This window comes from Rissa tridactyla, chromosome 3, assembly GCF_028500815.1.
Source record: "Rissa tridactyla isolate bRisTri1 chromosome 3, bRisTri1.patW.cur.20221130, whole genome shotgun sequence".
Classification (NCBI taxonomy): domain Eukaryota; kingdom Metazoa; phylum Chordata; class Aves; order Charadriiformes; family Laridae; genus Rissa; species Rissa tridactyla.
Window position 1 is genome coordinate 114,728,051 of NC_071468.1, and position 25,447 is coordinate 114,753,497.

General features: G+C 44.8%; 1 protein-coding gene across 2 annotated transcripts in view; it reads left to right on the forward strand.

Annotated features, from left to right (window-relative positions):
* The window catches only part of VSNL1 (visinin like 1), a 92,160-nt gene that overhangs the window by 64,780 nt on the left and 1,933 nt on the right, over positions 1 to 25,447 (forward strand). For both annotated transcript variants that reach the window (XM_054196155.1, XM_054196156.1), the window contains exon 3: positions 24,703 to 24,918. In XM_054196155.1, coding sequence (XP_054052130.1) covers positions 24,703 to 24,918 — 216 coding nt within the window. The remainder of the gene's footprint in view (positions 1 to 24,702; positions 24,919 to 25,447) is intronic.

Sequence of the window (25,447 nt, forward strand, 5' to 3'; positions counted from 1 at the left end):
GACTGTGGCCAGTAGGTCGAGGGAGGTCATTCTCCCCCTCTACTCTGCACTGGTGAGGCCACAACTGGAGTACTGTGTCCAGTTCTGGGCTCCCCAGTTCAAGAGGGACAGGCAACTACTGGAGCGAGTCCAGCGAAGGGCAACCAAGATGATTATGGGACTGGAGCACCTCCCTTATGAGGAAAGGCTGAAAGAGCTGGGACTCTTTAGCCTGGAGAAGAGAAGGTTGAGGGGGGACCTGATGAATGTTTACAAGTACCTAAAGGGTGGGTTTAAGGAGGACGGAGCCAGGCTCTTTTCAATGGTTCCCAGCGACAGGACAAGGGGCAATGGGCACAAGCTAGAACATAGGAAGTTCCGTTCAAATACACGGAAAAACTTCTTTACAGTGAGGGTGACAGAGCACTGGAACAGGCTGCCCAGGCAGGTGGTGGAGTCCCCTTCTCTGGAGATTTTCAAGACCCGCCTGGATGCAGCCCTGAGGGATGTGCTTTAGGCAATCCTGCTCTAGCAGGGGAGTTGGACTAGATGATCTCTAGAGGTCCCTTCCAACTCTGAAGATTCCGTGATTCCGTGATTCCGTGATTCCGTGAGTCCCCGTGTAAATTCGAGTGGTTGAAAGACACGCCAAAGGAGACTGGGCTACGTTTTCTGCATCACTTGTCCACCAGTGTCATGTCATAAACGTACTCCCCTCTTTGTAAAACTACCCAAATGATCTTTTCTCAGGTTAGAACATTAAAATAGTCTTCTTTCTTTCTAATTTGGGATGATCAGCTTTAAATGATGTTTGGGGGTAGGGCTTTCCATTTGCCTGCTGTTATCAGCTGATGGTGTTTGTATTGAAATTAAAAGTCCCTAGAGCTAAGCTGTTAATGCCAGAAACGATTGATTTATTATCACTCTTTGGAAATGAGTTTGTCATGGAAGGGAGCTCAAGAAATCTGAAATCTCTGCATTGCAGACCAAAGGGGACGGGGTCTCAGTTAAAAATATAAGCAAATAATGAAAAAGAAGCCAAGTGTGGATGTGGCGGTCAGTAGACTGCTAATCGTGGGGAGCACTGCGAAGGGCCGGGGCTCTGTGTGTGCCTCGGCACCAGGAGGGTGCTGAGGGTGCCCTTTGTGCCAGCTGCGATGTCCCAGCCGCTCGGGTGGAGGAGGCACCAGGCATAGTGAGGCACTAAAGGGTCCCTCGCTGTGTCCTTGCCCTGACAGACAGCCTAAACATGAGGGAGGAATAACGCCAGGTCTCGGTGCAGTGGGGAGAACTGCTCTTGGCGGGTGACAACCGCAGCTGGTCCAAGTGCTCGCCCGGGAGCAGAGGTCCCAGCCGCTCGCAGTGGGAAGGTGTTCCTCCTTCCCTATTCCCTCAGCATTCCTCTGGTTGGCTGCGCAGGACTGACTGCAACATCCCCTTTAACATCTAAAATGCCATGTTGTTGTTTCAGGTAAGGTCAGGGTGAAGATTTTTGAGGAAGATAAGTTGATTTCAGCAAAAACTCTTCAACATGGAAGAGCTCTTGACTACACAGCCTCCCTCTGCTCAGAGGCTGGATACCCTGGGGGACATGGTTTGTAGAATGAGCCGTATCGTCTAGGCCTGCATCAGCAGCACAGATCAGAACCGGCCTGCCAATTGTAGCACCTTACAAAATGAAGAGCTTTTAAAATGCAAAATGCAAGAAATTGATGTACAGGAGACTCTACAGTATGCTTGAAGAAGTAGTTACACTTAATGCTGAAAAAGCCTTTGGGATACAATCCCATTTCATCCAACTGGTTTGCAAATTAATTATGCTAAGCAGGTTCCTTTAATTACATTGCTTGAAGGAAGAGCAGCAGAACATGTAAATTCCATAAGAGAGAAAGCAAAGGTTTCCACTGCCAATGATGGAGCAAAATTCAAGAAGGGCAGCTGTAGCATGATGGGGCAGAATGTGATTATTTTAAATGAAGTCTAGAGAAACTCCTGAATTCCTCATTTTTGTTTTCATCAATGTCCTGCCGCGCTCAATTGTATCACACTGGGCATGACATTTTTCCAAAGTATTAAGACTTTCCATTTTGCAACTTTTGTGACAGGGCGGCCCGTGGCAAGTTAAAGCACTTGGCTCTTGCTTGGGAAGGATCAAGGGTATTGTTTGACTTACACCACAGCGGAGGGAGTGCCGAAATATTTCTCCTGCCTTGTGATTTCTGAGGAAGGCAAGCAAAAAGCGTCAGGTACTCCGTGTGTGGCATACGCCACCACCATCTAGTGGTTACCTTCCAGCTTGATGGATAGCTGGCTGGAACACACTAAGCAGAATTATCCTGGAAATTGGGAAAAATTTCAGCCGGGGCTGTTCTATCTCAGTGCATTTCTGTATCATTTGTTTGTTTAGGGAAAGTATTCAAAGAAGAAAGAATCAAATTCTGTTGCCCCTGTTTAACAGCTGGAGAGGCTGTTTGAATGATCAGTATAGAACTTGCACAACTCTAAAATACAATATGGAAGAGCCCTGTTCTTTCTGAGAAAATGCTGAATGCAAAATATTTGGAAATGTGACTCTTGCGTGTCACTTACACAGTTCCAAAAGCAAGTGGAGGAGTTTTAAAAGGAAAATACTTTAAAAAAAAATGCAAAGAATGACTTCTTTTTTTGGCATGTTTCTTATGCTGAGCAGATAAAACAGCACTGGTAGTTTTGAGGAAGAAAGTCTTAAAACCATCATTTTTAACTCTAAGGTATTCTGATATTTTACTTGTCATTTTTACTAACAAATATCTTCAGATAATTTGACTATTACATGTAAAAATGCTGTGCTTTATATAATAGTATCAAGAGTGCATTGTTCGAGGCATAACCCAAAATATCCGTGCAGTATGTCCGTGAAACGCTTGAAGAATTACTCTGGTTACAAAAGACGGTGTTAAACTTGCTTAAATTTTGCCATGTTGGCGTCTAAGGTAGTTATACACGGGGCACCTCCACCAGCCACCTCCTGAGAGGTGAATTCATCCTGCCTGTTCCAGACAACCTCCTGTTTTAAGACAGGCGAGTCTCCTGTTGGAGCTGATTGCTTCTCTCCAGTCACTGTCAAGGGAACCTTGGTAAGTAGCTTAGATGGGATACCTGATTTTGGGACAGATAAAGCAAGGTAAATGTTGTCAAAAAAAAAAAAATAAAGGCACAATTATTAGACAAAAAGAAAAAAAATCAACATTTGCTCTTATGAATCAAAGTTAAATTTTTAAACATAGCCTTTACTAAAAGAATAAAATTAAAAAATACTATTTTTTAGTTAAACATAGAAATCAGAGCTCTCTGTTCCGATCTGCAATTGGGAGGATCCGTCTTGCAAGCTGTAAAATAATCTCTTCTCTCCCTTCCTGATGTGAATGTTAGATATTTCACATGGGCTTCGGAAACTCGGGCCTTCGTCTTACTGTGAAGAAAAGGTTTTGAAAAGGCAACAGTAAGGAGTTCTGTTCCTCAGTCATCATTTCTGGGTGGACCTTTTGTTCCGATTATGTGAATTACAACTTTATCCTCTCCCCACCCCTTACTTCTTGGTTGGTGTATGGCTGTGACTCTTCAGAGGGACCCTGGGTGGAGGGGCAGCATGGGTCAGTGAGATGCGGTGTCTGCCGTGACCCACCGCAGAGACAGTAGTGGGACCAGCAGTGTCCATAATAAACCCTTTGCTGGACCAAGACGTGGAAGCCGGGGAGTTCTGTGTGGGGAAGGACTCGTGCTAAGGTCATCTTCTGTGTTGTCATCCTCTAAGGTTGTTCAGAGCTCCTTCTTCCCTCTCAGTCTCTTTTTTGTGGCCTTGGTCTGCTCTCTGCCTTCCTTCCCCGGCGCCGTGGCTCCATGTGTCTGCCCTCTCATCTGCTGGTCCTGGCTTCTGTGCTGCTTTTGTTGAAAATATCGGGGAGAAGCCCTGGGCCGGTGTGATCCAGTGTAGCGATAGCACTTCGGTGGAGGCACCAGCTGGGGATCTGGCCTGTGGTCTGGGTTCAAGGCAGCAGCATTTCCACAGCTCTCTTTGAACTGTCTTTTGCTTTGTTTACCCTCGGTTCCCTCACAAAGATTTATTGCCCTTGAGATATCTCAAGTTGACACTAGGAGAAAACGGAGCTTTTCGGTAAGGGGGTAGAGGTCCTCTCTCAATGCCCAGTCAGTCCTTGACCTTCCTGCCTAGACTTTTAACAGCATTACCATTCTGTTGATATGCTTAATTTTGCAGATACCACTAGCAATTAAACCAGGACCACCGTCTCATTCTACGTCGCTGCCAGACAGCAGTCAGATATTAATGACCAGAGTTTGCTATGACCACAGCTGGATTAAAACTGGTGACCTACATGTGAAAGACTTTGTATCTCATTACCTCAAGCTCTTCACCCCTAGATTTCTTTGAAATGTAATGCTGTTTTCTGGCTTGCTTGTTTGCTGTTGTCTGCCTGCTGTGTTCTGCGAACTGCCCGGGGATCGATATTCCATGGTCCTCTCTCTCGTATCGCACACAGTTTTCACCCATCCTAATTTTTATTCACTCTGATTGACCTTAAGCGATCTAGAAACCGGATAATAACCCAGGAGTAAGAAGATCAAAGCTTTTTACATCTAGGTCACTACTAATAATCCAGTGGTGGCCATTAGAACATATGTTTAGCAGCTGATCTAAATTCTTTCTATACCCTTCCTTGTGGTCACAAAACAAATTTTGCCTTCGTTTTACTGGCACTTTTGGTGACTTCAGTGGGTGTTTGGCTAATTAAGAACAAATCTGTGAGCAAGGTGTCTGTTCAGGATTTGCCCCCGGTTTAGTAAGCTTCTTGGTGATGCACTCGTTTCTGTAAGATAGGAACCAAATAAAGATCCAGTGTTGGAAAATTAAGTTGCTGCAGGCTGTCAGTACGGTTTAAACCCTGCTTTGCCATGTGCTTCCCTTCTGGGGGCAGGTTGTTGGTGTGGGGGTCCTACAGAAAGGCTGCAGCTGCTGCATGTTTCCAGAGAGCACTGAATATGAAGAAATAAAGGTTCTAGGCAGAGATCCAAAGCAGCGGCATTGCCAGGGTTCAGTCTGCATTTTTATCCGCTAGCATACAAATTTTCCAGACAGACTGGTTCGGCGATTCAGCTGGTCCCACCCCGACGCCTGGAGAAGGCGAGTGAGACACATGACGATACACGTGTGAGAGGGAGCTCCGTGTGCTGCACAGCCGCTGCCAGATACACAACACCGTGAAGGAACAGACAAAATGCTTTGAATTCTGTCATGCGTGCTTTTGGAAGGAGAGTGATGTTATTAGCAGTGAGATTGTCTCCTGAAATGGAAATACATAATTCAGTTTGTGGTTCAGTTAGTTCTATTAAAACTTTGTCTTTATTTCTGCTGTCAAAATACATTTAGAATGAAACCTTCAAGTCGAAGGCAGGAAAGATTAAATTGCTCTTATCTTTTCAAGTTAAACTGAACAGAGATGTTGGTGGAAGGGGGTTCTGAAGGTATAACAGGGCTGAAACTTCTTTGTATCTGCTGCCCAGGCGGAGGGAGGACGAGCCTACAGGATCTCAGTGCAAGCTAAGGAACGTGGGGGAATCTTCCTTCCAATATCATAAATGTTTCCAGTGAAAATGGTCACTATTTTCAGGGCCCCGGAGCTCTGCCAATTCTCTGAAGCTTATTTGGATGCTGCCTAGCTTTTAGCAGCCCAGAAATGTTAAGCGGCGTTAGATACAGGGGCAGCAGGAAACCCACCCCCCGCTGTGGAAGGCCCTGCTGCTGGGTCCTTTATGCTCCATAGTCTCCCTCAGCTTTGGAGGATCTTTAAGTAACGCTGAAAACCTGGCTTTAAATAGTTCAATGCAAAGCAACAAACGATGCAGTATTCAAATGTGCGTGACTAACTTGAAGTAAATGGTCGGGACTTGTTCGGAAACATAACACAGACAGAAAAGCCTCATCTTAGCTCATTGGTTGGCCTTGGCATTCGTTTCTAATGCCTAAAACCAAAAACCAACCTTTCCATGGAGAATTTGGAAGAAGATCCGAGTCACATTCCAAGGTATTTAGAAACCAAGATCTCACCTGCTTTACATGGAAACTGCAATTCCTGGGCTTTTTGGAGGAGCCAGAAATTTGCCTTCCCCCTCAGCAGTGCGCTGTTTGCTCGCATGGCTCGAGAGCTGTAGATGATTCAGCTGTGCGAATTCTTGCCAATATCCAAAATTCAAAAAATGCTGTTTCTCGTAGTTGTGTCTGGACTTCTTGGTAGCCTTCCTGGGGAGAGTTACGTGCTTCCACACCATGCAGTGTGAATAACAGGTCGACACCTCCTAACATCTGTATGTTGTATACCTGGTGTCTGTATGTTGTGTAACTGATGTCCGTATGTTGTATAACTAATTTGCAGAGAAACAATGAGCTTCGCACCTTCTGGTGTCAGGGCCGGGCATGTTGTACGCGCGGAGATTGACTCCGCAGTGCACGGGCAGCCCCTCTGGTGCTCCTGGCACATGTTGGACTTGTTGTGCTTCACGGGGGGCTCAGTCTGGAAATGCGGGGCAGCCCTTTATCGGGGAATTTGAGTTTTCCGGAAGGCTGCTTAAAGCAAATATTCCACGCCGCTCTCCACCCCAAAATCCCAATGAGATGGACCCCAAAAGTAATAAGGTGGTAGGTCAGGTATAAAAGTGCTAGAGTTGGTAGATATCTTATTTATGTGTGATCTTGCAAGCTCATTTGCTTTGTTGCCTTGCTTTGCTGGTGCTCTGGTGTCCAGCCGTGTGGGTGGGTTGTGGGATTAGACTGATGCCAGCAAAGCACTTTGGGATCACTCAGATTTCTGTAGGTGTGAAAACAGCTCTTTTTAAAATTGAAAACCTGTTATTAACCACACGTCTTACAAATTGGTATAGCTGGCTAACTCTACAGATTGTTACCTCTCCCGAGGCAACGGGAGCGTTGATATCTGTCAAAGGAAAAGCACAAGCTGGTTTGCTGCGACTAGAAAATGTACATCGCCCTCTTGTGAAAACAGTCAGCTCCGCTGCAGCAGTAGAAATAGCCAAGGATACGTTTGAGCTGAAAAGGCAATGCGTTCTGCCACTCTATAAATATAGCACAGGTCAGGCGTTGCTTTAGACTGACATCTCAGAGAGGGTGTGCTCACAGGACAACAGAACCAAATCTTTCCTATTTATGTACACAGGGCAGGGGGAAAAAACAGCTTTTTTTTTCCCTTGGCTCTGCAGTCATTCTGGATTTTAGTCACTTCATCAGCATGCTGAACTCTACTGTCACTGTATCGCCGTGACAGCTTCACTTGTTTTTCAGCTTCATGACAGGTCTCAAACACATGATACTGTGACCTCAAATTTGCATCGCGTTCAAGCTTCAGTGCCACACCGTCCCTTTTCTCTCCCTGTCATTTCATATCAGCAGTTAGAATAGCTTGTTGCAGATTGCAGTTATTTATGAATTTTACTGGAAATGCAAGGGGACTGTCTAGTTCATTAGTAAATCGGGAAAGGTTATAGGTACATCATCAGTTAAAGACAGCGTGAGGAAATAGCACTTCATATTTCAGTTGAGAATTACAATTTTGTTCTTTACCCAGCTATTCACGCGTTCAGCTTATAGTCACACAAAATAACCCAAGAAATCACAACAAAGTGCTCACTCGGGATGGGATTCAGGTCACGCCTGCTGTTGGGATATGTAACCTGTCTTGGGATATATCACCCCATCAAGACGCAGCATCTCTTCCCCCTGATGAAGAAGAATGAAGCACTGAGCTTTGAATTGGTGTTTGTCAGGCTGGCCGTTAAACTAAATGGGACAGAACGTTTAAACACATTGGTTCGCAAAAATATTTTTGCAGCAAACAGTGCTACCAGAATAGAGACAGTACATTCACAGATGACAAATGTAGGTACTGTGGTACCGGTTAGATATCAGGACTGTCCACAGCTGAGTGTCAGTCAAAAATCTAGTGAATAAGAGAAGGCAAGGCTAAACATTTTTTGGGGTGGGACTGGAAGAAGATCAATGCTGACAGCAGGTGGAAATGATTAAATTTAAGACCTTCGTTCTCTGCCAAGCAGGGCTTTATTTAGATTGAATTTAGACAGTTTTCTTCATGAATAACCTGGACAGCTGTGAAAAATCTGCCTTTTTCTGTGCTTGCTTTGAGTGTGCTCTCCCTGTTCCCCAAATGAAGAGAGCCAAAATCTTGACACGGGGAGTCTCCCACTGGCAGACTTCTGTGAAAATACTGTGGAGCTCTGGGAGCTTTCTAAGCATTGGTGGTCTGCTTACGCTCCAGGAGGAGACTGGGCTCTCGGTGGTACGGACTCTTTCCAACAGCTGTGGAAGAAAGGAAGAACAGAGCTACCTCAGAAAGCGGTTTCTGATTGACCTTCATAGATTTCGGTGCTTTCAGAATTCTCTCTCCAGCATACTGAGACAGCCCAAAATACTGCGGCTGACTGCTAATGGTGTTTGCTTGGGTGAGTGCTTAAAATATTCAATTTGAGAGATCTGGTGCTGCGGTTTAGGATTTTACCTTCTTCCTCAAGAGTTGTCTCTGCCCAGGGTCATGGCAGATGCTGCTGCTAAATCCGCCCTGGCAGCTGGACGAGGTGTACTCTGGGCTCCATCCCAGCTGCAGGAAGAAATGCCAGTGTTGTGTTCTCTAGTTGGACCCCAGACCTCAGCCTAGAAGACAAGCTTTTCCATATTTTGACAGCACTAAAAAGCACTGGCGCCCAGTAGCTTGGTAGACAGTTATTTTTCTTTAGACGCATCCTGTCTAAGGCATATTTCAAGTTTCTTCTCTCCTATTGTTTAACAGGGACTATATACAATTCGCCTGTGTTTCTTGTTGAGTAAGTATTTGTTACATCCTCAGAGACTGAATTCCCTGGCTGGTTTGTTGAAGGTCTTTGCCTGTGCAGTATTATCACCCTTAGGTATTTGTCTGTCGCTGAGGAAAGATGCAAAGAATTTTGAGACTTATTTACAAGGAAATCTGGTCGTAACCTTAGTTATGAAGGTGCTGCCACCTCTCCATAAAGATCGCATGCTATGAGAAGGCGGGCTTTGCCCTATTTTTATAAGAGCATGAACTCTAAAGCAGATTAAATGTTTGTCATGTATTGTAAATAAGATGCCACATGGAGTCTCTGTGAAACTAGTTGCATTCTAGAGACAGCTGCCGTAAGAGAGTGGTTGTTCATTCAGTGCCTCTCACAGATGATTGATGAAGTGTTTAGAGGTTTGAAAATCCTTTGACTGTCAAGAAGACCCTTTAAACCAGGAGCAGGTTGAGAAAGAAATGCAATAGGAGGGCAAATTCAGAAAAAAACCCCGTGCTGGAGAAGATGCCTACCTGTTACTTCTGTGATAATGGCAACCAGTCGAGAGACTGTTTTATTCTTGTCTTCTTGTAACTTTGGGTTAGATTATTTATTTATTTATTTATTTATGGAGAATTTAACAACTTACTAGAATTAGCTCATTATTTTTCATCCATGATTACATCTGGTATGAAATGTGAGTCTATCAAATACGCGTGAAGTGTATGTCGTTACTCTTCCTCTAGAAATAACTCATCTCTTGAGTGCATTATATGCACTCAACACATCGAGGAGTTATGTCAGGAATTGGGCTGTATCTCTCAGTTGCAAACTTTAAAAGGACAATTTGGGAACTGGCATCACCAAGAACAGTGTTCCTGGGGGGATCTCTCTTGGCAAGCGTAAACCAACATCCTTCTGGAAAGGAATTGGTAGCATAATGGTTTGGTCATGATTACATAGTTTATTGTTCAACCGTTAATGTCTATAGGGCTTTTTATTCATCTTTATTGACTCTGGGGTACAAGAATATTAAAGATGATGCGATCTGCTGCTCTCATAAGATAAGAGAGCCAACTTATCCGAAGGCATGTATGACTAACCCTCCTTCGAATTCTCACCCCAATACTGAACTTTTTTTGCCGTTCTTGTTGTTATTGTATTGTGCCATGCTTGCTAAGGACTGAGTAGCTGTTGTGTATTCATGAAAGCCTATAACCTGATTTATTTAACATGTTTACCAGAATACTTGGGGGAAAAAGTCAAATCTATTACTCATATTCATTACTCAGTGTGGAAAAGCAACAGTTGTTCCCCAGTGTGAGCTAGTTACCATAATTACACTGCTGGGCAGTTCGGATTGCATCAGTCTACATTTTTGAGCGTATTTTTGAGGTAATGTTTATTAATGGAAAACATTGATTTTGATACATCCTTCTAGTTATGCTTTGCTGTGTCTATAAATAGACCTGGTATTTTGCTCTTTGCAAGTGGATTCAGTCGGGCTTTCAGGTTTTTTGAGATTTTTTTGTAGCTGAGGGGAAGAATTCAAATGGATCTGATTTTGAGACAAAATTGCATTCACCACCACAGTGAAGACGTCGGTTTTACATTTGTCGCGCTCAGAATTTTATGCACAGCTAAAGCAGTATGGGTATCTTCAGTCGGTCTGGTGCACAGAGGGTAACTTAATCCGAAGGAGAACACGTAACTGCATTAAGCTTGTGTGATAAATAAAGCAGCGAGGAATCAGCGTTAGAGATGTGTATTGCTTAACCACTTTTTTTTTTTTTAGTGTCTTCTTTTCAGCTGACTCCTAATTACGTTATTGAAACTTCTAGTCGTTATAATGGTGTCACATAGTGCATGCAGTGAGATATCCTGGTGTTGGAAGAATGGACATGGATAGTAGCTTGCTTTTAAGCATGCATGTTGATGCATCCTTTTTGTTAGTATGGTTTTGTTCACCTTTTTAGATAAAGAAAATTTTTAATTGAAAGTAACTCATTTCTGCAGATTTTAGAATTTTTTTATACTATCCCTTTGTATGGTCTTACTGCATTCTGGTGTTAAGTCATTTATAGACTAATTATATGAATAACTATAATATCTTAAAGGAATCAAGTGACAGGTAAGCTCTTAGCTGCATGATTTATCTGTAACCAAAGAGGCTGCTCTACCCATTGTAGCTTTTTGCTTCTTATGGCAAAAAGGAGCTGAAATTCAAAGGTATACCATGTGCTGAAGGATTTAAGTTCCTTAAGCAGGCAAATGCAGGAGAGAAGGCAACCCTTCTCTCTCAACCCTCAAATTGCCCTCTCAACCCGAGACGGCAATCTCGCTTGCAATGCTTAAAATGAACAAGCAGCATGTTATGTTCCAGTTTATGCTAATAGGTTTACGGATTTCTCTAAAATGAGCCCTTGTGGTCACGTCTGATACCTGAAAGAGAGGACAAAACCACAAAAACCCACTGGGAAGTGATAATACAAAGTGACAGTACTGAGGAAACAGAATCTGTGGGATAATTTTCCCCCTCCAAACATCCAGTTCACTTAGGTTAATCGCGTAGAAGCCTACATGCCCCAAGAGTTGATTGGAGTAGAAGGGATGAGACTCGGGAGAAGCTCGGTTCTGTGGGATGATACTGTCTTCTTTAGCTGTCCAGTTGCCTAAAAAGGAGACATCTTTGGGAAATATCTGGTACTAAGTGTCACTGGTATCAATATCCACATTTTGTCTGCGTTGGCTCATGGGCACAGTCAGTACTTGCACAGCAACAGCATATCCAGGGAGACGGCAGCTCTGTGTGAAAGCAGTGATCTGTATGTCCCACGGGGAGTTTTTCAACATCTCTTTCTACAGATGGCAAAGAACATAACTGATGGGAAAAAAAATCGTATATGATGAGGTTTTTACCTTTTTGCACCATTTTAGACAAGGAACAAGAATATAATGCTCCTTTATATCCTTCCATTCGTCCTTTGAAAGTTTTTATTCAAGATGCCTTTCCCTTAGGGGTGTTGATCTGCAGAGCTAATAGACAAGGAGACAGTGTTCCCAAGAGCTGTCATTGTTTGAATACCTGTGGTTCTTTCTAGACCTGCCCATACTTCTTCTTAATTCCCAGAAGGTGACACAATGGGCTGTGTCATTCCCTTCTCCTTTCCCACCCTTGGGAAGATCCACTGGATCAAGTCACAAAGAAAAGTCTTCCAGGCTCCTTGCACTGACTTCTTCTCTTTCCTCATTCTTTTTCTTCTATGTTGAGCTTTAGGTTTTATCCAAATACTGCTCAACGAAGATTCCTAGATACAGTGGCTGTCAATAACAGCAATAATACTGTTATTCACATGGAACTACAAATGTGCACAACACTTCACATACATAAATAAAACTGGAGATTTTTAAACGTCAGTGGGCTCAAGAGTGTTGTCTTCCAAGACATTTTTTCTAAACAATAGCTGGTTTAGTCCACTCCTTTGATATATATCTAAATATATCTAGATATCTAGATATAGTTATACATGCATGATCCTTTGCTCGAGAATGCTGGTATTTCAAAGTTTTTTATATACTGTTGGTCTTGGCATTGACCTTTCAAAGGGTTTGTGTTATAAGAGAAAGCCTAGATATGGATGAAAACGCATTATCTCGCAAAGCTGGAATCTTAAAGCTGTGCTGTGTTAAAAGGGGCCTTTTTTATTCTTATTCTCCATAGGAACAGAATTGAAAGTGTTACAGGTGGACGGATCTCCTAAGTGCGGAATTTTCAGAAGGAAACCTGAAAGCCTGTCTGCTCACAGCTTCATTGCAAAAGAAAAGCTTTGAGATGGGCCTTGCAGCAGTTAGAAACGTGGGCCCATTTCCGATTTCAAATTATTAGAAACATCAGTTTAGTACAGCTCCTCTGTGAGTTGTTGGGTTGCGTTGAAACTCGGAACTGAAAATAAAAGTCAACAGGATATGCCTAGGGACAGCCGGGAAAAAAAGGATGATACCGAATCATTGCCCACCTGCCCCGTAGGTGGCACCAATACTGGGTGGCAGCAGTACGGGATCCCAATTGCTATTGGGACCGAGCTGCCTGGAGGCTCAGGCTGGGGTTCCTTTTTCTCGCCTGCGATGGCCACGAGCAGCAGGACGCACCAGTTCTGCGGGCAGTCAGCCCTTCCCATTTTCTCGCCTCGAATACTCGATGCTTTTCTCAGCAGACCCGGTTCTCTCAAGGTACTCGCGGTGCTCTTTTTCCCCACTTCCTTGGTCTTTCTGGACTTCAGGTTGTGGTTTTCCTTCCTTGGATGGAAAGGTTTATGGACTGTTCTACAGCCAACGGTTTTATGAACTGGAAAATACATCTGAGTCCACCACTTCCCAGCTCACTGGAGAGAGCTGTGCTTGTAATGAGATTGATAGTTCCCTCCAGAAGTTAAAGCTATTTGTTGGTAATTCCTGAATTAGCAGGTTTTGCACTCAATATCAAGAAAATAAATTTTGTTAGTTTAACACTCACTGAAATCTTCAGATCCTCAGTTCTCTGACACTCCCAGCTACAGCCATTTTCCTTCTCTTTCTGCAGTTTCCTTTCTGCAGTACAGGGCTGTAACAACTCCGTATGTATAAGAATTTTAGGAGGACATGTTACATAAGTATATGAGACAGATATTTCAGGCACAAGAATTTTTTCTGCAGTTCCATCTGTATATTCATAAGATGGTTGTCTAAGACTTCAGTGCCTCGTATTTCAAATCCCTTTTTGGCTGGAAATAGCACTTTCTGATGCTTCTACAGTCCCATTCTTTTGGGAAATTTGCACTAAGGACTTCAGAACACAGCAGGCACAGCGTTCAAGTTAATACTCTGAACCACTGGAGCCAAAACTCACTGGGAAAATAAAGCCTTTTTCAGAAATGAAAAGGAGTCAGATGATCTTTACTGGGGAGTAAAAGAAAAGGAAGGGGGGAAAAAAAAAAAAAGAGAAAAAGAAATGTCCCAGATCAGTGTATTTTCCATCTGGTATGTTCCCAGATTCCTAAAGAGATAACACGGTGTCAAGAAAAAGGATGTTGTAATTAGGCTGGGGCGTAGCTACGGCACAGCAGGATCCTGACATTGTCATAGCCCCGTGCTGTCGCTGACCTTGGGGTAGTGGAAGACTGTGCCAAACGTTAAATAAATAAAGTGTTCCAGTGCTCCTGCTCAGTTAGGGAAGATCAAAGAGAAATAACATTTAATCAGCAGTAGTCGTGGTGTTATGCACTAGCAATACTAATTGTTTTGACGACAATTCTCTCTGAAGATTTTTATTTTTGTTAGCACTGGGTAATAACTGATCTGCTAGTGTATTGACCTATAGCACTACCATAGCTCAATTAAGTTTCTTATTGTCCAAATCTAATCAGAGAAAAGCTGAGATTGAAAATCGATTCATTTCCTGCTATTAATGACTAATTCCCCACAAATGTGAGTATAGAGATTAGCTTTCCAGGTTGCAAGGTTTTTTTTAGAGGTAGACCCTGCCAGATGGATGTTTGAGAAGAAGAAACGTGGTTTCTCTTTTCCCATCCATCTTCCTGCAGCTTCTTGGCGTGTGCTGGTCTTTTACTTTGAGTCTTGCTTTATCGTAGCCTGTGCTGTGTGCTTGTTCTCTGGTCTCTTAACCAGTGTCTCACACAATTGCAAGGAACTGGTATTGATAATTCCAGTCAGCTCCTAAATTCTGAGATATTTCTTCTCCATATGCTTCAAATTAACGTTTCTGCGGTGGCTAAATACATCTGCAAGACAGGTTGACTTAGTCCGTAACAATAGTTTAAGATCTAGTCACCCTGGAGGTCTGGGTAAGACATAGACTCTGCTCCGATCCTACTTCAGCCTGTGCAAATTGTGAATTTTCCCAGTGAATGGGAGAAATTACATTTCTTGGCTCTTCTAAATATTTCTTCTTTATGTGAAGAGCTAACAGCTGCTTATAAGCCTCCCCATGCGTCTATGCACGCATATGTGTTCACAGCATTAACGCTGCTGAGCAGAGACATAAAGCAGTAAACGTCCATGAGGTCTGGCAGTTCTCCCCAGTTCTTGCTGGCTCTATGGCTCCCGCTGCAGCAGTATCTGAAATAGTCCCAATTCTTTGTTGTCTTTATCCTTGCAGCGCTCCCCTGAGGTGGTGGCATCTGACGAATTTACACGCGGAGAACTGAGACCTGGATCTCAATAGTCGTTTAGACTCTGGTTTTTGGTGGCCCTTGAGATTATCCTTTCCGGAGGCGCAGCCCTGTGGCTCAGCTGCTGTGGAGACCTATAGAGCCACGGCTGTGGATGGTGCCCACTGCCTTGGGACCCTCCGGCAAGCTGAAGCCAGGTGGCTGGAGGCAGTTTTTCTGGGTGGGATATTTCTACCTTACACTGTAGATGTGCTTAAGAGTGCAGCTACACCAGACTCAGCATCTATGGGGGCAAAAGGCTGGAGGGATTTTACCATGAAGATTAGCTCAGGGGGTTTTTTCCTCATGTTTCTGTATTGTTCCTGCTCTGCAACTGACGCTTTATTCCTGATGTCTTTTTTTTTTATTATTATTATTATTATTTTTTATTTGCCTTACTGCAGAAAATACCATGCTGCTTTCTGCTTTCTGCTTTTCAGCAGTGAATTTCGCCAGCGTTGAAAGGTTCAGGTCTGTATCCTGTCGGCCTGAAGCCCAGATTCATGTGTATCAATCCAGTGTAATCCTATGGGGTAATCTCTTCCCTGATACTCAGCAAAACATAATCAGACTCTTTTTTTTTTTTTTTTTTTTTTTTTGGCTGACTTCAGAGAAAAACTTGATGCCTCCGAAAGAATCTGGGTGGTAAAAGCCACGCAGACCTGCAGTACTGGGTGGTGGCGTTGCACGCCCTGATTCCGCGTCTTTCCAGTGGGTCAGCCCAGTCGACCTTTTGGCTGTGTAAAGCGCAATAAAAAGGCTGGAGTTGAGCCAGAAAATGGCCTTTCTTCCACATGCGAGCAGGGACTCACGTGCTTTGGGTGTGAAGTGCTTTGGTACGTGTATGACAAGCTGGAAGGAGAGAATAACCCTTCACAGGCTGAATGGGAGAAGAGGGAGAAACGGTGAAACTGGTGATGTTTTGCTCCCAGTAAGGGCAGCTGTAGGAGAATCACAAAATTAATCCCACTTCTGAAGCAGTGTAGCTATATTAACATGCGAGAGAGAAAAAAATCTGTCGATGCAGTTGCTTCGTTGCGTATTCTGTCAGCAGAAGCTGCGGTTTTACACATGGACAGGCTAAGCATCATCGTGTACTTTGATATTCTCGCTGTTTCTTGAGTTACGGCAGTGCCTTAGAGTAATACATTGAGCTTCAGTTTCAAAAGGTACATACTCTGGCACAGTAGTACCATTTTTATCCATTTATTTGTATTTTGGAAGGCAGAGGAAATACAGTTCACTAACCATGACCAGAGTTTGTTAGGGCTATGCTTGCTCTTTTCACCTTTATCTGCAAAGTAAAAATAGCTTAGCAAAAGGAATTTTTAAGCTAACCAGCCTGGTAATGCACACAAGATGTGGTTGGGCAAGGCTCTCCGCTTTGAAACATACTCCACAACCCCCTGCTGCTATTCCAGGCAGTTTTACATGCGTCATTAACCCACAAGACCCAGCCAACCTGCCCGTTTTCCTCCGGCTGTACGTGTGGTGGAGCAGAGATCGGGGATCCCCATCAGCCCCATTAGTGCAGCCGTTGCTTCGGCTCACGTGCACGTCAGTGGCATCAGTGCTGTGGCTGGGGTGAGCTATTGGAGAGCTTTTAGACCTCTCCTAGGATTTCTCTGCGTAACGGAGTGATAACGCCAGGTGAGGAGGAACTGAGGAGAAGGATAAGGTTGAGAAGAGGGTCCCCATCTGTGCCACAACCCTGGATATCATGTCTGGATCTGTTACAGCATCCCATCTCTAGCACAGTGCAGAAATGTCATCCGATTCCACTCCCTGGAATTTCAGCAACGAAATTAAATCGTTGTAACCTTCACTTCTTTTTCGATACATATGAAGAAGACGGCCCCAGACTTTTCAAAGGCATGTGATGTGCCTTTCTGTGCTGATGTGCTGCTACTCTGTGGCTGAGAGCTGGGAAGAGGACAGGAACATCTGTATCTCTGGCATCCAAATCCCTTAACGTTTGATTAAATTGTTAATGGGAGCACGCATAGCTGCTGAAATTACTTCTGCTTCTGTGGAGCCAAATTCTTGGGTGCTTGTTCATTGCCTGTTATGTCTCTGCAGTAAACTCCTCCCTTGGAGAGCTCTGAGACCGAAATCCTCAGTGTTTATCTAAACCCATCTAAGTGCTTTTCATTTAAAGGGCAGGTGGGGATAGGAACCACAGAAGGACTTCAGCACAGTGAGATGTGGTTAATTGCTGCTGGGAACAGGATCTCCAAAGTCTAGACGGAAGGGTTGTGTGAGAAAAGTCTTCGGACATCCACAGACAAAACATTTGGACACCTTAGAGCGACGGAAGACCTGGCTATGGAGGCGGTTGCTCAGTACCCTTCATTGCCGGTGTCCCTTTGGGGGTTTTGCCTCGGTTGCCTAAAGGCCCTTGGGGGTCTGGACTTGAATAACAACATTTGGATGTGTTTCAGTTCATTAAAGAGCTCGTCCAATGAATAGTAACTCAGGGAAAACCTTTGACAGAGCTAGAAAGTTCATGCTTTCAGATTCAGCATGATCATAAGCCCAGTTGAAAACCCACTGAAGTAATCGGATCGTTTGCGTTGGCCCGCAGTGCTAATAATATACATTCTGCTTAGTGCCGTAGCGGTTAAGATGCAGATGAAGTGAAAGGAGAATTGTCAAAATTACCTGAGTTAAAGTAGATTTTTTAATATATTTAGTGGGGGAAGTACTAGAATCCAGATCTTCTGTCTCCTAAAGCACTTCCTCAACCACTAATTTGTTTTTTAAAAAAAAAAAAAAAGTTTGCTGTCTTTCTGATTCCTTTAATATTAGTTCACACAAGCTGTTCCCATTTTGGAATTCATAGTTCCCTGATCCATACTATGCTGTAGCCGGTGCTTTCTCCTGAGCCGCCAGTTCGGCATGTCTCAGACAGGGGAGGGAAGCAAGTCTGGGGTTTCCGTGTCCAAGCTGAGACCTTTCAGCAGGGAAAGGATGTTGCATCATCCCACTGCTGTGATTTTGGAAAGCCTGTTTTGCAGGCAAGCACTAAAAACACGCATTCAGCGAAAAGTATGTAGAAGATAGCTGGGAAGAGGTCTAGTCTGAGAATTACAAGGACCAGAAGTCTCCCTGTTTAGGACTGTGAAGACTTCGCAATAAAAATCGTAACCTAAGTTTAATGATCCCTCTGCTCCCCCTACAGACAGTCCAGGGAGAAGTCTCTGGCACCTAACCAGAGTGTTTCAGAGGCTCTTTGGAGACGCCTCTCTCCATTGACCGAAGAGCGATGCACGGTGGTGATCCAGGGCGATGCTGCGCCTCTCACAGCCGCAGACGTTCCTGCTCACGGCCCCATCCCGCTCGGCTTTGCCTGTCCCTGGTCCCCTCCCCATCGGTCCCCACCACCCTTGGCGGGATGCTCTCTGCCAGCGCTCTCGGCTCCGGCGCTGGGCACGCGGGCAGCTCACAACGTTTCACATTCACGTCACAGGCATTACTCCGGAGGATAAGGCTGAGACACAACACGCACAAAAGGGGCACATGGCGCCTTAGCCGTTCTTAATCCACACATCCTCGGGAAGTCTTGAAAAATGTGTCGTTACCCATTTTAAAGGTGTATCTGTCCTGACCTGCTCTTGAGCTCTGTATTCCCAGGGCAGTCAAATCTTTTCCAGAAGAAGGACAAATGTACTGCCTGTGTCGTTTTGTGCTGCTGGGGTTATGCTCTTGTTACATTAGTTTTTGGTTTCGTACAAAGAGGCGCTGGCAGGCGCTGGCTGCAGCCCTGCAGGTCACCCTGCTGCAGGAGCGGCACAACCTTCCCGACGGTCGCAGAAATACATACATCTCTTCCCCTTCTCGTGCCTTAACACATGAGGGGCAAGAGAGCAGGACGTTATAGTAAGTTACAATTATTTTTTCTAAAGGACAGAATTAAAAAGTAATCTTTTTTGCTTATCTCCTCGACTCCTGGGCTTGGAGGAACCCAGAGCTTCATCCCGTTGAAAAACCAGTGGGCAGCAACCCGCTCCCCAGTCATCGCAGCACCCCCCGCATGATCCTGCTTCTGAGGACCTGTAAGATGGGGCTTGACCAGCAGCTGTCAGCATCTGGGTTCAAATTTAAGAGGTTTGCTATAAAAAATACCTGTCTGAGCTTCTACCAGCAGCCAAACTTTCTGATTCTCAAAGCGCTCGTGTTCTCCACTAAAATAAGTGAACTGGGTGCCTGGCAAACTTATGAAAGGGCGGAAAGAAAACCCTAACAAAGCGGATAAAAGGGGTAACTCACTCCTTCCTAAAGTGTAACAGCATCAATTGTATAAGGTTTTTTCCCATGGGAGCCAACTGCTGGCCTTGTTTCCACATGCTGGTCCCCGAGGATGCTCGCGCTGCTCCTCGCGCTGGCTGTGCCCTCCTCGTCCCTCTTGGATGCTTCGGCCCTCGGCAGAGCGTGGCAGTGCTGGCCCCGAACGGGGAAGCTCAGCTCCTGGGGGAATCGGCGGCTGCTTCTTCCATCTTCCCCACGCCTGGGATACAGAAGCCCTGCGCCGCCTCCCGTTCGCCCGCCTCCCGTTCTGCGCTCCAGCTCCCACCTCGGTGCCGGAGGCTGTGACCTTCCGTCAGTGATGGAGTCGTCACCTGGGCAGGTGTAGGCGGCATGTTCGGCTTTCCGTACACTACCCTAATTCTGGTTTTCTCCATTTTATAGCAGTGTTTCCCTTTTAATGGAAATGTATCTTAAACATGATAAAATACCACATGAAAAACAAAGCACCAGTCTATGGATTCGCTCCAGCCCACTCTACCAGTGAAGGAGAGACCCTTCTTTTTTGGACCTCTCCATCACCAGGGAGTTTGGGGAATTGTATTGCTTTTGGTTTTGTTTTTTTTCTTTATGTTTTACCCATATGCTCAAGCTGTAGCCATATGCTTTAGCATATGCTTTATGCTTTTTGAAGAACTCCCTTCCAAAGATGATCTGAATAGAGTTGGTCATAGAGTTGTCTGTGAACAGCATCGTTTCAAAGATGCTAAAGCATCTGCAGCCAAGCAGATAAATATTTCTAGGCATTCGATCCGTTTCTCCAAGACTTAAGTTCTGTACAATTTGTAGATGCTATTCACTAGATATTCTTATTCCAGGACCCTGTTAAAGCTCCCCATATACCGGAAAGGTGTCCAGAAACACTCTGGCAGATAAGAATCTTCAATCTCTTCGTTTTTTCTTTCCTAATTGGTAGTTGTCTGCAGAGATAACACTTTCTTCACACACCGGCATGTTGATCTAACCGGTCAGAAAAATGTACAGGCCAAGCAAGAGACTAGAGAAGCAGAATCACAGAATGGTTTGGGTTGGAAGGGACCTTAAAGATCATCTAGTTCCAACCTCTTGCCATGGGCAGGGACACCTCCCACTGGACCAGGCTGCTCAAAGCCTCATCCAGCCTGGCCTTGAACACTTCCAGGGATGGGGCATCCACAACTTCTCTGGGCGAAAGAAAGAAAAGGAAACAAAGGAATGACCAGTGTTTGGTCACCCATGGAACTGACTGCCGTAAAAAGCCCAGGCAGGTATAGTTTGTCTTTATTTTTGGATGAAAAGGGTAAAGCAGGAGACAACGCTGGTGTGTAGAGCGCACTTTTCAGCAGCACCATTGCAGCAGAAGGGGACTAGTTGCTTTCACATGTAGATTGATCACCTGGACAAAGGTTTGCAGAGGAGGCTGAAGAACCCACTGATTTGCCCAGTGGCTCTAGCCACTGAAAATCCCAGTTGTGTTTCTTTACTTGGTTTTGGGGCATTCACTGAGCTCGTGCCAGAGTGCCGTATGAGGCAGACTAAACAACCCGTGTATCCCCCTGGCCAAAAATGGGTGTTTGCCTTCCAGCCATCCTTGTCTCCCATTGCACTTGGCTCAGACCATTCTTAAAGTAGTTAACAGTCTGTGCCTTTATGGAAAAAAAAAGGCCTTTACATCTTGCCAAGGCCTCACTGTATTTCAATAGTCAAATAACATCTCACCAGAGCTAGCTTCTTTTGCTCTCTAATTGTTCTGGTTTTCTTTTACTCCATTTCTTATTTATGAATCATTTCAAAACAGGCCAATGGAAGTCTTCAAGTAGGTTTTTAAACAAGTTTTGACAATGTTTTTTAGTCGTTCTGAGCTAAAAATAATACAAACCAGCAGGTACAGACTGGTGAAGAGTGCCTTCAATCCCTAAAGGACCTTTTACTGCATTCGCGCCCTAGAGGGAGGCAAATAGAGATACAAAAAAAAACCCAAAAAAACAACCAAAAACCTAAAAAAAGGCATCAGTTCCATTTGTTCACCTTACTAGGCTGTAAATGCCAAGGCTTTGCTCTGAGCAGTGCCACCACCTTCCTTACCTCAGAAGAGAAGAACTCGTTGTCCTGTCTGTAATGAAAAATTAGAAGGATGCTTTCCTCCCTCCTACAGGAGGTTAATGGTGCGACTGGCACAAGAGGTGGGCACATCTTGCTGATGCTCCTCTCACAGGAGACTGAATGATATGTTGATTTTTCCCCAAGAATAATTTGGAAATGGTCTCTGGCGTCTCCAGCCACTGACCCCTCCTAATCCCCCTCTTCATTCTTGGGCCGTTGAATATTTCTGGGTGTGTGCCACCACTCAGCCATTTCTGTAGGTGAACTTCTTCGCATTTTTTAGTTCTTTCATTCCACCGGTAAATACATTTGTACCTTTTCTCAGTCTGAATCATAGGAGAATAGCACCTGAAGGTATTTTGATTCTCTGGACAGCAGAAAAGGACGATCCCGTTTCCCTCTAGCTGCTTGCCTTTCTGTTATAGAGGCTGCGGAGTAAGAGAGTCAGAGATACGGGTTGGGCCACGTCCTCGGCAATAGTCAGCTCTTAAGCAAGACACGTGGAAGACTGTTTGTCTTTTTTTGTAATTTTGAAGTAGTTTGTTTTATAAACTATCTATCAGAGGACAGTGATCAGTACAGATTTCATAAAATCATAGAATCATAGAATGGTTTGGGTTGGAAGGGACCTTAAAGATCATCCAGTTCCAACCCCCTGCCATGGGCAGGGACACCTCCCACCAGACCAGGCTGCTCAAAGCCCCATCCAGCCTGGCCTTGGACACTTCCAGGGATGGGGCATCTACAGCTTCTCTGGGCAACCTGTGCCAGTGCCTCACCACCCCTGTAGTGATTTAAAAAGCAAGAGATTATTGTAATTGTCTTTTCAGCTTTGAACAGCCAGCAAGTTCCCAAGAAATAGATAGAGGAGGGCAGTGGAGTCCCGATGGAGCTACAGGGCACAAGAGCCGCTTCTTAACTTCCTACCAGTGATCTGCAGAAGTGTACGTCTCTCTATACACACACACCTAAAATAAAATATCACCTACATTAACATCTGCAGTCGATACAGAAGTTGGGGAAAAGGTAGATCATGAAGAAGAGAAAGCAATGAGCAGGATTTTCAGTAACCTGCAGTTAATATTCAGGTTTGGATAACATTCACATAACTTTGTTCTGACACGGCCAAACGTAGAACTGTGAGCCCAAAGAGCCTTCCCGGGGAGGGAGCTCTCTTTGCCTTGACAAAAGACTGAGGTTTGCGCTGAAGGGCAATTCAGAAGGTCTGATAGCTGCAGCCGCTGCAGCCCTCAATTGCACCGGAGAATCCACGTACCTTTGTATGTGTTTATGAGCTCAATCACGCTTACCATACCAGCATCCAAACATTTTTTAAAGGTCAAAAAACCAGAAAGTACAGAAAAGAGCCGCAACGCTCCCTTGAGGTATTTACAGCTCCATCAGTTTGGATTATCAAAACAGACACGGGCTGGGTCGAGTACAGGCACAGACGTTACTTTCTCAGGAGGAGATGATACCAAATGCCTCTTTCGGCTGTTGGAGAAGGGGTGTAGAAGCAGCAGCCGGATGCTGACCCGTGTGAAGTCGAATGAGAAAATCACAACTTTAACAGCAATGTTAACCTGGACAGAATCCCACGGGAATGAGTACAGTGTCCCTTTCTCTCGATGCCTCCGTTCCATGTTCATATTTCTTCCCGAAAAGATACTTGGGAAGCGAGATAGGCATTTTTGATCCCTCTTCTGGGATAATAACAGTGACTTGCACCCCCTTTTGGGGGTAATTCACAACAGGGCGATACTCCGAATGGATGGAGGCGGGCAACATTTCAGGAAGAGTTTTGCATCGACTGTAACGCCACTGAGCCAGAGCAGAGCTTGGGTAGCAATCGTACCTCACAGCAACGCAGACAGTCCAGAATTCCGTCTGAAAAGTTGGTATTGGAGAAAACAGTAAGTTTAAAGGAAATTCGCTGGTTAGGCCCCTTCTGGCAATGCAGCAGTGGCCCCGGACATGACCCACATGGACACAAATTTGTTGGAAGCAGCAGGCTCTGCACGAAGTTGTTTTATTTTTTATTTTTTAGGGCAAGACACAGTATCCAAATGGTCACTTGGCCTCCTCAAAGGAAAAGCAGCAAAGGCTTGCCACGTTCGACATCTGTATTTAGTCAGTCAGTCAGCGGCGCCCGTGTCTGTATGTGCTGTGAGATCCCCGAGATCCTCCATAAAATCTGAGTGCATTGTTCAAGTGCTTTCACAGCTGACCACGGCAACCCGCAGCCTGCAGTGGAAGCTCCAGACGGGGAAATGGAGCATTGTAAAATGCAGCCCCGCTTCCTCGGCGGCCACCGAAGTCTTTGCTTCAAACCTACAGTATTCGATGCAATACTTCGTAAGAATTGGAACTGTAAAAAGCACAAAAGGAGATGGCGCTCAGATGGGGAGTAATGCACGTTTATATTTTAGGAGCATGAAAACCTCCATGGAATTGGGCAGGGAATATAGAAACAATCATTATTTGGGTACAGTCCCTTCACTGCAGTGGGTTCTGCACTGGGTTGAAGAGGTGTGTTTTCTTGAGTCTGGGCCACAGAAAGAACCACCACTGCCTCAAACCTCTTAAATCACGCACTTCCTGAGGGGAAAAAATATCAGCTGGAAACTTAGAGGTTATGGTCATTTAAAATACTTCGTTAAGCTACAGTCAGCTGCAGCGTTCCCTGATCATGGGTGTTAAACATGAAGAGCATTGTCCTTTATTATTTCACTGAATCTCGGTTCTCATCTTATGTCCTTGTGTTATGTTGGTTGGCAGAAGAGGACATATGTTCCTGGGGTTTTATGCTGTGTGTGAATTATTTATTTTTTTTTTTAAACGAAGTTATATAACAAGAAGCCCACACATCCATTTGGTTGCAACGTGTCAGGGGCTGCTTACTCCCAGGCAGAAAATGTACTGCTAAAATGCACCTTGGCTTCTGTATTTCGTAGTCAGCCAATATTACATTCAGTCTCCCATTTGCACCCAACCTCATTTAAAGGTTCATCTGGTTAATTTAGCTTTAAATTAACATGAAATATATTTGCAATATCGTTTGCAGTAAGCTAAGAGCATCTCGGAGAAATAAGGTTTTAATAATCATTACACCGTAACTGTTACATTGCGCGTCTTCAGGTTTACACAAAGCCCACCAGCGGCTCTTCATAATGGCCTCACGTCAGTGTTTTGCAGGCAGGTACGTGGCTTGCTCCCTTGCGTTACCCACGGCTCTATTTATTATTTTATTTTGCAGTTCTTTCCATATGGAGATGCTTCAAAGTTTGCCCAGCATGCCTTCCGAACCTTTGATAAAAACGGAGATGGGACCATCGACTTCAGAGAGTTCATTTGCGCCCTGTCCATCACCTCACGAGGCAGTTTTGAGCAAAAGCTGAACTGGGCCTTCAACATGTACGACCTGGATGGTGACGGTAAAATTACAAGAGTGGAAATGCTGGAAATCATAGAGGTGAGATCAATACGACACTGAAAAATAACATGGCTGAGCATTAGTGAAATTTGATTACTTGTTCGCATACCCTTTAGATTTTAAGCACACAAGAGGCTGTACTGTATATCATGAAAGGCGTACATTCATAGAATGGTTTGGGTTAGAAGGGACCTGACCGATCATCCAGTTCCAACCCCCTGCCATGGGCAGGGACACCTCCCACTGGACCAGGTTGCTCAAAGCCCCATCCAGCCTGGCCTTGGACACTTCCAGGGATGGGGCAACTTCTGGGCAACCTGTGCCGGTGCCTCACCACAATCGTAGTGAAAAATTTCTTCCTGATATCTAAACTAAATCTACCCTCTTCCAGTTTGAAGCCATTACCCTTTGTCCCATCACCACACGCCCTTGTAAAAAGTCCCTCTCCAGCTTTCCTGTAGCCCTCTTTAGGTACTGGAAGGCCACTATAAGGTCTTCCCGGAGCCTTCTCTTCTCCAGGCTGAACAACCCCGACTCTCTCAGCCTGCCCTCATAGCAGAAGTGCTCC